Below are 12,476 nucleotides of genomic sequence, written 5' to 3' on the forward strand. Positions count from 1 at the left end.
GATGAGACTGAGGTACAGTGAGTAGGGTGGCATTAGAGGAGCAAAATATGCAGACTGAGTTATGTAGTAGGAGAGTAGCGAAGTGAGGTAGGAGGGGGCAAGGTGATTGATTGCTTTAAGACAGATGTTTAGGAGTTTCTGTGTGATGCAGAGGTAGATGGGCAACCACTGGAGGTTCTTGAGGAGAGGGGGAACATGGCCTGAATGTGTTTATAAAAAAATAATCCAGGCAACAGAGTGAAGTATGGACTGCAGTGGGGAGAGACAGGAAGCAGGGATGTCAGCAAGGAGGCCGATACAGTAATCAAGGTGGGATAGGATAAATGCTCGGATTAACATGGTAGCAGTTTGGATGGAGAGGAAGGGGTGGATTTTAGTGACGTTGTGAAGGTCGGACCGACAGGATTTAGTCAGAGATTGAATATGTGGGTTGAAGGAGAACAATGAGTCAAGCATAACACCCAGTTTGCCGGTGTGTGAGACAGGAAGGATGGGGGTGCTGTCTTCGGTGACAGGAAAATCAGAGGAGACAGGGTTTGGGTGGGAAGACAAGGAATTCTGTTTGGATATATTAAGTCTGTGGGTAGGGAATGCGTCTGTTTATTGTTGTATCGTACTCTTCCAAGCACTTGGTACAATGCTCTGCACACAGTAAGCACTCAATAAATACGAATGAATGAATGAATGAATGAATGAATGAATGAACGGGGACTCCAGAAGGGAGTTAATTGGTGGGGGTAAGAGAGTCAGGGAGAAGAAATAGTGTTGCCGAGTGGAAAGGAGGGCAGAGTTCTGTCAAATGAGGATGAATGTGGAGGGGCTGAAGTCAGACAGGTGCCTGGCTTTCTGTCGCTCTGCAGCTCTGAATCAAAGGGGCTTTTCTCAGAGTAATTAAATACCAGTATTGCCCTAACACAGTTTACAGAGGGAGGAGTGGAGGCGGGTGGAAAGAGGAAGAGCTGGGGATGAAGATCTGAAGAATGTCAAATGAAGAGATGAGTGAACTGATGCATAAAGAGACAGAAAGTACAGACTCTAACAAAATGTATTTTCTCCCACCCAATCTGTTGGCCTGAGGAGGCTCAATACTTTTTGCTTTAATCTTTGTAAGTTTATTTCAAATGTATTGAATGCCAGGGTGGGGCTAAAAATAGGACTTTGCTAAAAATGGCATTTGCTAAGCACTTACTATGTTAAGTGCTTTGGTAGAGTCGAGATAACCAGGTCCCACATGGGGCTCACAGTCTAATTAGGAAGAACAGGTATTGATTGAAATCCCTTTTTACAGATAAGGGAACTGAAGCACAGAGAAGTTAAGCGACTTGCCCAAGGTCACACAGTAGATAAGTGAAGGATCTAGGATTAGAACTCAGGCCCTCTGACTCCCAGGCCCATGCTCCTTCCATTAGGCAACACTGCTTACAAGCCAAGTTAAGACATGAACTTCCCAGACGTGTAGTTCAAAGACGCGACAAGCAGTTCCTTGTTGACAAATCCTCAGTTTTGTTGCTGAAAATCACATCTTTCCAGGGTTCTTTTTTTATTTTGGCATTTTATAGAAATTTTAATGCCCAGATAGAATTCTGACACTGGCTTCTGCTTTGATTTTCAGAATCCTGAAATAGTTTTGCAATAGAATAAGCAGGTGGTGTTGTTTGAGGTAGAAGAGGCAGATGCTATATTTTATTTTAATTTTGTAGAAAACTCTTGCAGGGGTGCAAGAACATGGAAAGTAATGACTCATTTTATAACCGTTCACGTGCATGTTAAATTCACAACACAGTTTACTCATCTATGTTGAATTATTGCTCTGAAGTGTCTCATGCATTGCCAAGTTCTAATAATAATATGATAGTTGTTAAGTACTTACTATGTGCCAGCACTGTGCTAAGTGTTGGGGTAGATGAATGATAATTAAATCAGATTCAAACCTCATCCCACATATAGAATGTTTAAAGAGATAGCATGGCCTGGTGGAAAGAGCAAGGGCCTGGGAGTCAGAGGACCTGGGTTCCAATCCCATCTCTGCCACTTGCCCAAATGACCTTGGGCAAGTCATTTAACTTCTCTGTGCCTCAGTTTCCTTATCAGTAAAATGGGGATCAAATACCTTTTCTCCCTCCTACTTAGCCTATGAGTCCCATGTGGGGTGGAGACTGTGCCTGACCTAATAATAATAATAATGTTGGTATTTGTTAAGCGCTTACTATGTGCAGAGTACTGTTTTAAGTGCTGGGGGAGATACAGGGTCATCAGGTTGTCCCACGTGAGGCTCACAGTTAATCCCCATTTTACAGATGAGGTAACTGAGGCACAGAGAAGTGAAGTGACTTGCCCACAGTCACAGAGCTGACAAGTGGCCATGTGACCTACTTATCTAGTATCTACCCCAGCGCTTAGTATACCGCTTGGCACATAGTGAGCACTTAAAATATTATCTCCCTTTCCACTCCCAGAAAAACAGCCCTTCAAAAGGGAACAGCTGGGACTAAATGGGGAATTGGAACAGCCCCTGTTAATTTCAGTTTATTCAATTTATGAAATGCAATCTTAGCACCTAGGATTACATCCCTTTCTCGCTCCTTCCCAACACCCACCCCTCAGGCACATGATAAGTGCTCTTGAATCAGATGTCTATGCTCTTTACAGCCTCAGCCCCTCAGAATGCTTTGGCAAAAGTAACACCAGCTCTCGCCAGAGAAGCTTTTGTGATAATGCAGCTTCAGCACTCCATCTTTTCTCAGGGGATAATAAGCCCGGGCAAAGGAGAAACATAGCAGATAGGTCCAGACTACTTTGAAAAAAGGGAAATGGAAGGGCCAAATCTAAGGTTTAGAAAGTGATTCTTCCTCTTTAGCAGTGGGTTGAGTGGCAAGAGAAAGAAATGGGTACTCCCTGCTCGTTCAAGCTCTGTCCCAGGTTTGGCACACAGTCAGAGATATGGAACTTCACTGTCATTTCATCACATGAAAGATGACCTTTATTCAGGATAAATTGAATTACATATCAGCAGTGATAACCTCTGGGACTCTCATCAGAGCCTGCTTCTCCGGCCAGGGGGAGTGGGTGTAAAGGCAGAATAGAAGAGGACCTAGAACTGAGCCTTGAGGAACTCTTCCTGTCGGGGGTAGGAGGCAGGGAAGGAGCAGGAAAAGAGACTGAGAAGGAGCGGTCAGGGAGACAGGAGGGAAGAACCAAGATTGGACAGTGTCAGCAAATCCAAGATTGGATAAAGTTTCAAGGAGAAGAGGGTGGTCTACACTTTTGGAGGCAACTGAGGGGTCTAGGAGGATTAGAATGGAGTAGAGGCCATCAGATTTGGAGAGAAGGAGGTCACTGGTTACCTTAGAGAGGGCTGTTTCTATGGAGTGCAGAGGGCAGAAGCCAGATTGGAGGGCATCAAGGAGAGAACTGGAGGAGAGGAAGTGGAGACAGTGGGTATAAACAATTCTCTCAAGAAGCTTGGAGGGAAATGGTAGGAGCGAGATGGGCTGATAACTGTTTGCTGCTGTCCGTTGCTAAATTGTACTTTCCAAGTGCTTAGTACAGTTCCCTGCACGCAGTAAGCACCCAATAAATACGATTGAATGAGTGAATGATGCTTTAGAGCCTCACCTGACAGAAGTAGAGCTCTGATCCACACCTCTCAGGCAGGCTGTTAGGCTATTCCTTCTTAGTGCTTTATTTCAAGCAGGGAAACAGTTTAGAGAGGTTGAAAGTAAAGGGGTTTAATAAACCAACTGTCACAATTTTTAATTCCTTTGAATAAGTGCCACACCTACCTCAAATCAGTGGCATTTACTGGAAGCTTAATCTGAGCAGGGTACTGTACTAAATACTGGGCGAGTGCAATCGACAATTCCTGCACTCATTCATTCAATCCTATTTATTGAGTGATGTGTGTAGAACACTGTCCTAAGCGCTTGGGAAAGTACAATATAACAAACTGTCACATTTCCTGCCCCCAATGAAGTAGGAGTTTACCATCTAGATGGGGAAATAGACACGAAAAGATACAAAAATATACCTATTGTTAGGGAAGTACAAGGCACATTTAGGTCTAAACTATATAAGCTTGCTGTGGGGAGGGAACAGGTCTACCAACTCCATTGTATTGTGCTCTCCCAAGTACTTAATACAGTGTTCTGCACATAGTAAGCACTTGATAGATAGTATTTATTTTCAACCCAAGTTTCCCTTGCCCTAGGCTCCTGCCTTCCATGAGTGAAAAGGAACCACTGGGATGAGGAGGAGAAAAAGAAGAGCAGAGAGAAAAAGTGAGGTGTGACTAGCAGGGTGCCTGGGAGAAATATTTTAAGTTTAGGTGGATGTCTGCAGAAATCGTCACTGTGTGACAGCACCTCACTCTGCAACATGCTGGTACATATATGATGCCACGTGCACCTGGTGTGTGTGTCCCAATTAAGTTGGATCATCATATTCATTTTACAGAATTTTAAATCAGGCAGGCAAGTTCACAGCAACGGGCTTTCTGCAATCCAGCTGCAGTGTGGTCTTTGTGTTCTTTAAAGGAAGAGGCCAATAACTCATAAACAGTGTGGTCAAAATACCATATAAAGAAACAGATTTGCTCACAATATTTTATTTACAGCTTGTTTAATTCTTTAGCATCCTGTTTAAATTTCAAAAGAAAAAAAAATGTGTCTATGAAATCCCAGTAGGCTGGCGTGTCCCAATACATCAGAGAGTAGTGACATGCATGCTTCCAAAAAAAGTCAAAGACTCAGCAAAATTATGCATTTCGGTTAACCTCTTGGAAGTCATTTGGGATTTTCGAGTTGACCGTATCTAGAGGCTGCCAGTGACAGTTCATGAGTGAGTCATATAGTTCTTCACTTGCCACCATAAACTCTTTGTTTAGTTCTTCAACATCCAGGTAAAGTTGTGGATCTACAAAAGCCAGAAAGTGAAGCAAAATTGGACCAGTTTTACTCCTGTTCCAAAGATTTTACACAGACGATTGCCATCCTTCCACAGAGAGGCATAGCCAGTGACTTTCAGGCTGTAATAGCAGCTGCTTAAACTCCCAATGATTTGGTGTAAGTTTAACCAAAGGAGTTTAACCAAAACTCCTTGTGAGCAGGGAGCATATCTGCCAACTCTACTGAGTTGTAGTCTTCCAAGGGCTGAACAGTGCTTTACGCAAGGTAAGCCCTCAAGAAATACCACTGACCGATTGTCACGATAGGCAGGAAGGTCATTTCTATAACAGCCCTTCCTTGAGGAGGAGATGGCTCCTATTTCCTTCAACTAATGCAGGGAAGGTTCACAGTCTTGATGCCCATTTTCCAGTCTCAAGGGAGTATTGCCTCCCTCCCTCCCCTCCTCCACCCCCATAATGGCAGACCCCGGTGTAAGAGCCACTATTGGAAGCAAAGGACTTGGAAAAGTTTATCCTTCCATATCGAGGAGGTCTGTGCTTGCAAGCAGCAGCACAGTATCTCCCCGTTGCAGGCAGTTTATGCTGCATAAGCCATTTTTTCTTCTTTATGCTTCCTGTCTCACACTGTGTTTAACAGAAGACACCCACCCCCCATCCCTGCTGCTCCAAAGACGCAGTTTGGACATTGGGCTCAATGCACTCCTCCAGTGTAGCAGAGCCAGGGACAGAGCAGGAAGGTGAGAGGCCTTGCGGGAAGAGCACCGGCCTGCAAGTGAGAAGACCTGGGTTCTACTCCTGTCTCTGCCACTTTTCTGTTTTGTGACCTGAGGCGAGTCACTTCCGTGTGCCCTAGTGGATAGAGCCCTGGCCTGTGAGTCCAAAGGACCTGGCTTCTAATCCCGAGTCTGCCACTTGTCTCCCGTGTGACCTTGGGCAATCCCACTTCACTTCTCTGTGCCTCAGTTACCTCACCTGTAAAGTGGGGATGAAGACCGTGAGCCCCATGTGGGACAGAGATTATGTCCAACCTGATTGGGTTGTATTTAACATAGTGCTTAGCAGACCCCTTGGTGCAGAGTAAACATTATAAAATACTGCAATTATTACCATTATATGGCCCTTGTGGGACAGGGCCATTGTCTAATCTAATTATCCAGATCCAACCCCAGAGGCTAGCATGGTGCTTGGCACAGAATAAGTGCTTCTCCCCCTCTACACTGTAAACTCCTTTTGGGCAGGGAACATGTCTGATAATTTCTGTTGTACTGTACTCTCCCAAGCACTTAATACAGTGCTCTGACATGGTAAGCACTCAAATGCCATTGATTGACTACTTTTCAAGTACCACTATTATTACTCACTAATAGACTGTGATAGAGTTCATGTAAGGCACATTTATAGAAAGGAATTTATCCAGAAGGGAAAAAAAAAAGTTTCCATTACCCTCTAGTTGCTCTTCACTCTGGTCTTCAGTTGTAGCCTCCTGAAACATATTGTTAGATTACATATTTTTCTTTTAAAGCCACATAAAGTTAATTTACTTCCTTTACTCCAAAGGCTTTAAACTTCATCCAACTCTCACTTTTTGATAGGTGTGTTACACATAAAATCAAAGTATTACTGGACATTAATCTTATTTGCATAAAAAAGGAAATGTTAAAAGAGAGCTGTATTAGGCCCTTAAACATCATATAACCAAAACCTAAAGCCAGTAAAACTTAAGTTGAATTACAGAAGATCAGAGGACAGGAATTCACCAAATAAAAACCTCATGTTTTGCTTGTTAAATACTATTCTTTAGTAAACAAGTGAATCCACTTGGAAAAGTAGGTTGGGGAAATAGGCTAGAGAATTAAGAATACAGTTATACCCGCTAGACTATAAGCTCATTGTTAACAGGGAACATGTCTACCAACTCTGATGTACTCTTCCCAAGCTCCTAGTACAGTGCTTCTGCCCACAGTAAGTGCCCCGTAAATACCACTGAGGATTCATACCTCTGATACAACTGGAAAGTCAGCTTGATTTTCAGCAGGGACCTCAACAGGGAAGCTGTTCCGGATATTGGAAGCATCGTCGCCATAGTTATAAACAGTATAGTATTCACAAGCCATCTGGATATTCTGGCAGTGATGATAGTAGGAGCTAAAAAGGTAATTTTGGTTTGGCTGCCATTCAAACTTCATCCTAATATTTGGTTGAGAGGAGAAAATAAATAAGAAATATTTAGATCAAGGAAGCTAATTTAATAATAACCAAGTGGGAGAGTTCCTTTCTTAAAACTCTGCTAAGCTTCACATCTTAAAAGTAAGAAATTTGACTGAAAATGACAAGTCTTATCTGTTTAGATGACCCAGTTTTATCCAACTGTTAGAGGATAAGCATCGCAGATGATAGAAGAGGAATCATGGCTATCAGAAAACAACTTCCTTTCCCCAGGCTCACCGTTGCCAGTCACCATAATAACTGCTTTTGGTGGGCATAGCATAACCTCTTGTATTCTGATGTGCAGCCATTTAGAAACACACACATGCAAAACTAAGCTTCCATTCCCAACTTGGCTCTTATAGCCAAACTCTCTGCTTTACAGAGTAGTTTTTGCGAATGGCAATCAACCCCAGCTTACGCCGTGGTAACAACTAATTAAACAAAGCTGTCTTCCCTCTAGTTAATTGCTAAACCCTAGAAACAGTGTTCTGAACAGAAAATGTCATAGTCTTTTTAGAAACTGAAACCTGAAGAAAAGCACCCCTTTTCTGTTTTCTCTGATCCTTCGATTTCACTTGGAAGAAACTTTAATACTGTTTGTTTACTATTTGCAGAGGGTTTTCTACCCTTCTGCCGAATTAATTTCTGAAGCTGCTCCTGCTTCCTGGTTTCTTGTTTCTCTAAGCGATTATTATTAATTAATTACTCTGTGTAAAATTCACACAATTTTACTTGGAAGGAATTATAATACTGTTAATGTTATTTGTTTGCTATAGGCAAAGGGGTTTTTGCCTTTCTGCCTAGTTTCTGAAGTTCTTCCTGCTAACATTAGAACTGTAGCTACAAAAGGTTGTCCACTGTTCAGAAGGGTGATGCAATGGAAGGTAAGAGTGTTTCCATGAATGGCACATAATGGTGTGTGTTGTTTTTTTTTTGCAAGACACAAAGGGAAAGACAAAATAATAAAAGCAAGTAATATAAACATTGCAGATGTTTGCAAAACAATGTAGAAACGTCTATGAAATGCTTCCCCAAACAAGGCCTGAATAGGAAAGGGCTTTCATTGGTAAAGAAAAATCATACAGTATCATCTAAACCATAAGTTCATTGCGAGAGGTGAATGTTTACCAATTCTCTGGTATTGCACTCTCCCAAGCGCTTAGTACAGTGCTCTCCACAAAGTAAGCACCCAATAAATACCACCACGTCTGCCGAGTGACCTGGGCAAGTCAGTTAACTTCTCTGTGCCTCAGTTACCTCCTCTGTAAAATGGGTATTAAGACTGTGAGCCCCATGTGGGACAGGGACTGTGTCCAACCTTTGTCTTCCCCAGCGCTTAGAACAGTGCCTGGCACACAGTAAGCACTTAACAAATACCATAAAATAATAAATTAATAAATACCATTAATGAGGATGATAATGTGGTCACTGATATAATGAGGAGGAATTAGTCAGGCATTTAAAACACTTGCACATTTATAAGATTATGCACTAATGTGAAGAATAGTTTGGGGTGGAAGGATGTTACATTGCTTGGAAGAAAAAATAATGTGAGAATAGGATGTTGGTGCAGCAACAGTCAATCACTGGTATTTATTGAGCGATTACCGTGTGCAGAGCACTGTACGAAGCACTTGGGAGAGTTCAATACCATAGAGTTGGTACACATGTTTCCTGCCCACAGCGAGTTTATAGTCTAGAGGGAGGAGGCAGTAGCAGAATTGGGAGAACAAGAAACTCCACCCCAAATTGAGTTCACCTTTCTGCAAATTCTGACTACACCCACTCATCTACCAATCAGTCAATCAATGGAATTTATTTTCTCATGCTGTGCAGTGTTCTATACTAAGCACTCGGGAGAGTACAATACAGTTCATAGACACAATCCCTTCCCTCAGAGAGTTTACAGTCTAATGGAGCGACAGACTTTAAAATAAATCACAGGGAAAGGAGGCAACTGAGTGATGTTTCATTTTCAAAACCTCTCTAAATTCAAGAGTCTCAAAATGAGCAAAACTGTTGAATAAACATTCTTAAAACAAATTTTAAAAAGGTCTATTTAATCTCCCAAGGGTGATGAGTAGTTCCATTCGGTTGTTGGTTTCTTAACAATCCTTGCTTTAATAATAATGGTGGTGATTTAAAAGGCCCTCACAGGTGGTGTTAGGGTGTTACAGGAACAGAGTTCTCTGAAAAAATACCTGATTAAACGCTGCCACCCAACTTAAAAGGAGAGTCTCTTTGTATTTGTTCAATCAGGCTTCACTCCAACAATGGGAAATGGAGAGAACCGACACTCAAGAAACTGGTGGTAATTAACAAACCAACACCGTTTCATCTTGCTTTGCCGGATGGGCATTTCGGTCAAAGGAAAGCCCACGGAAAGAGGATACGAAAGAGAGAAGAGCAGGAAATCAAGGCGAAGGGGTGAAATATCACAGTTAAGGAATTTAATTTTCCCCTGGAGGTACAGCCACACTATTTTTAGCATTCTCATTAAATCACATAAGAATGACAAGTTACTCGGGTCAACATGTTGTCCACTGAGTTCTCTAATTCATGCTATTGTTTGGTGACATAAAACAGTTGGATGTCACAGTTTCCCGGTCAAGGGAGTGCCGTTCTTATGAACAATGCATGGGTGTTCCTTCAGTTCATGGTTCAATTCATGGTCAAGAGGAAAGAGCCCTGGCCTGGGAATCAGAGGACCTGGGCTCTAATCCTCGGGCAAGTCACTTCACTTCTCTGGGCCTCATCTGCAAAGTGGAAGTGGAATTCCTGTTCTCCCCCCCGCCTTAGACTGTGAGCCCTGTGTGGAACAGGAATTGTTTCCCATCTGATTATCTCGTACCTACCCCAGTGCTTAGTACAGTGCTTGGCTCCTAGTGAGCACTGAATAAATACCACAATTATCATTATTTACTGTTATGTTAGGGCCATATTCTTACAAAGCCCCACATTTAGGAAAACTCTTGCTGAGTTAGTTACCTGTTCAGACAGTGACACGCAACTCTTAAACCTTTTCTTCACACATACACACACGCATATATGTATTTATGTATGTATAGATACACATATATGGTTGCCCTGTGTATTCAAGGACATCACCATCAAACCTTGAATGTTTCCTCATCCCTGAGGAAGCTCCGCAACACTTACATGCAGGACCAACAAAGGTGCTGACGCCTTTTCCCTCATTAAAGATAAGGAGAGAATCTGGCACGGGTGCCAAAACCACATAATTGCTTTGCTGAACCCACTTTCCATATTTGAGGTTGAGACTCTTAAGAAACCACAAAAGTAAAATTAGAAAGCTTGGCTGGCATGTGCTCTGGATTAAGGCAGTAACTATCCCCATTCAAAATCCCCCAGAAAGTGCTCAAATCTGATGACATTTCTATAGAAAGTTTTTTAAACAAGTAGAAGGCCCAGTGCTTAGATGTCTGCTTTGGCTTTTCTTCAAGTTAGGCAATCAGTCATCAATCAGTAGTATTTATTGAATATTAGGTATGTATGTGGAGCACTGTCCTAAGCCTTTGGGAGAGCATGAAATAATTAGAAGATATGAGGGATCCTGCAGTCTCAAAGTCACACAACTGTCAGGTGGCCTAGCCAGGATTAAACCCATGACCTCTGACTTCTAAATCCATGCTCTTTCCACTGAGCCATGCTGCTTCTCTAAGTCAGTTCACTTCTCTGGGCCTCAGCTACCTCATCTGTAAGATGGGGATAAGAGTGTGAACTTGTGGGACAGAGGTTGTGTCCAACCTGATTAATCTGTATCTACCCCAGTGTTTAGAACAGTGCTTGGCACATAGTAAGTGCTTAACAAATACCATTTATTATTATTATCACTTAAGTAGGAAAGAGCACGGGCTGGGGAGTAAGGGGTCATGGGTTCAAATCCCAGCTCTGCCATTCATCAGCAGTGTGACTTTGGGCAAGTCGCTTAACTTCTCTGTGGGATGAAATGGGGATGAAAACTGTGAGCCCCAGGTGGGACAACCTGATCACCTTGTATCCCCCTCCCCAGTGCTTAGAACAGTGCTAGGCCCATAGTAAGTGCTTAATAAATACCATAATTAATTAATTCATTCTCTGGGCCTCAGTTCCCTCATCTGGAAAAAGGGCATTAAGATGGGGAGCCCTAGGTGGGACAACCTGATCACCTTGTTCATTCATTCATTCATTCAACAGTATTTATTGAGCGCTTACTATGTGCAGAGCACTGTACTAAGCGCTTGGAATGGACAAATCGGTAACAGATAGAGACAGTCCCTGCCCTTTGACGGGCTTACGGTCTAATCGGGGGAGACAGACAAGAACAATGGCAATTCCAGCACTTAGAACAGTGCTCGGCCCATAGTAAGCTCTTAATAAATACCATAATTAATTAATTCTCTGGGCCTCAATTCCCTCATCTGGAAAAAGGGCATTAAGACTGCGAGCCCCAGATGGGACAACCTGATCACCTTGTATCCCCTCCCAGCGCTTAGAACAGTGCTCGGCCCATAGTAAAGGCTTAATAAATACTATAATTAGTTAATTCTCTGGGCCTCAGTTCCCTCATCTGGAAGAAGGGCATTAAGACTGTGAACCCCAGGTGGGACAACCTGATCACCTTGTATCCGCCTCCCCCCCAGTGCTTAGAACAGTGCTCAGCCCATAGTAAGTGCTTAAGAAATACCAAAATTAATTAATTAATGCTCTGGGCCTCGGTTCCCTCATCTGGAAAAAGGGCATTAAGACTGTGAGCCCCAGGTGGGACAACCTGATCACCTTGCATCCTCCCCAGCGCTTAGCACAGTGCTGGGCCCAGAGTAAGGGCTTAAGAAATGCCATTTACCATCATTACTATTCCTTAACAAGTACCATAAGAAGGATGAGGATGATTGTTGAAGGGGGGGGCTCATCAAGATGCAGCCCCACGACACCCCCCTTTTATTTCCGTTGGGCCACACTAGAAAATTGGAGGAAGATTTCCCACGCCGGCTGCGGAGGGGCGACGGCAGTTCATCGAACGGCCGGAAGGGGGCAGGCTGGAGCCTCCCGCGCAGGCGCACAAGCGCTGGCCTTGGCCGATCCGACGGCAACGGGCGTCTCCCATAGCAACCAGCCGGGCCCCAGCCCAACCCCGCCCCTCAGCGTCCCTCGTCAGGCCCCCTTCGGGGTCGTCCCGGCCGGCGCCGTTCCCGCTGCTCCACCGCCCCCTCCCTCCCGACCTCAGGCTCCGGGAGCCTCACTGACGCTCCGCCCTCTTCCTTGTTTTGCGGGAGTAAGGCCGCGTCGGCTTCAGAGCGGCGGCGGCCACCGAGTCATGCAGGCAGGGAGGGGGGCAGCCGCGGATCGCTGATGACGTCAAATC

The 12,476-nt window shown here is 43.7% G+C and overlaps 1 protein-coding gene across 1 annotated transcript; it reads right to left on the reverse strand.

The window, feature by feature from the left end:
• Nucleotides 1-4,587: 4,587 nt before the first annotated feature.
• On the reverse strand, nucleotides 4,588-12,243 carry CX2H6orf52 (chromosome X2 C6orf52 homolog). Its single transcript, XM_029053173.2, has 4 exons — nucleotides 11,984-12,243; nucleotides 6,901-7,090; nucleotides 6,347-6,386; nucleotides 4,588-4,911 (listed from the first exon to the last, which is right to left on the reverse strand). The coding sequence occupies exons 1-4, from the start codon at nucleotides 12,022-12,024 to the stop codon at nucleotides 4,754-4,756; spliced, it is 429 nt and encodes a 142-aa protein (XP_028909006.1). The 5' UTR covers nucleotides 12,025-12,243; the 3' UTR covers nucleotides 4,588-4,753.
• Between the last annotated feature and the right edge of the window lie 233 nt (nucleotides 12,244-12,476).

Source organism: Ornithorhynchus anatinus, chromosome X2, assembly GCF_004115215.2.
Source record: "Ornithorhynchus anatinus isolate Pmale09 chromosome X2, mOrnAna1.pri.v4, whole genome shotgun sequence".
Lineage (NCBI taxonomy): Eukaryota > Metazoa > Chordata > Mammalia > Monotremata > Ornithorhynchidae > Ornithorhynchus > Ornithorhynchus anatinus.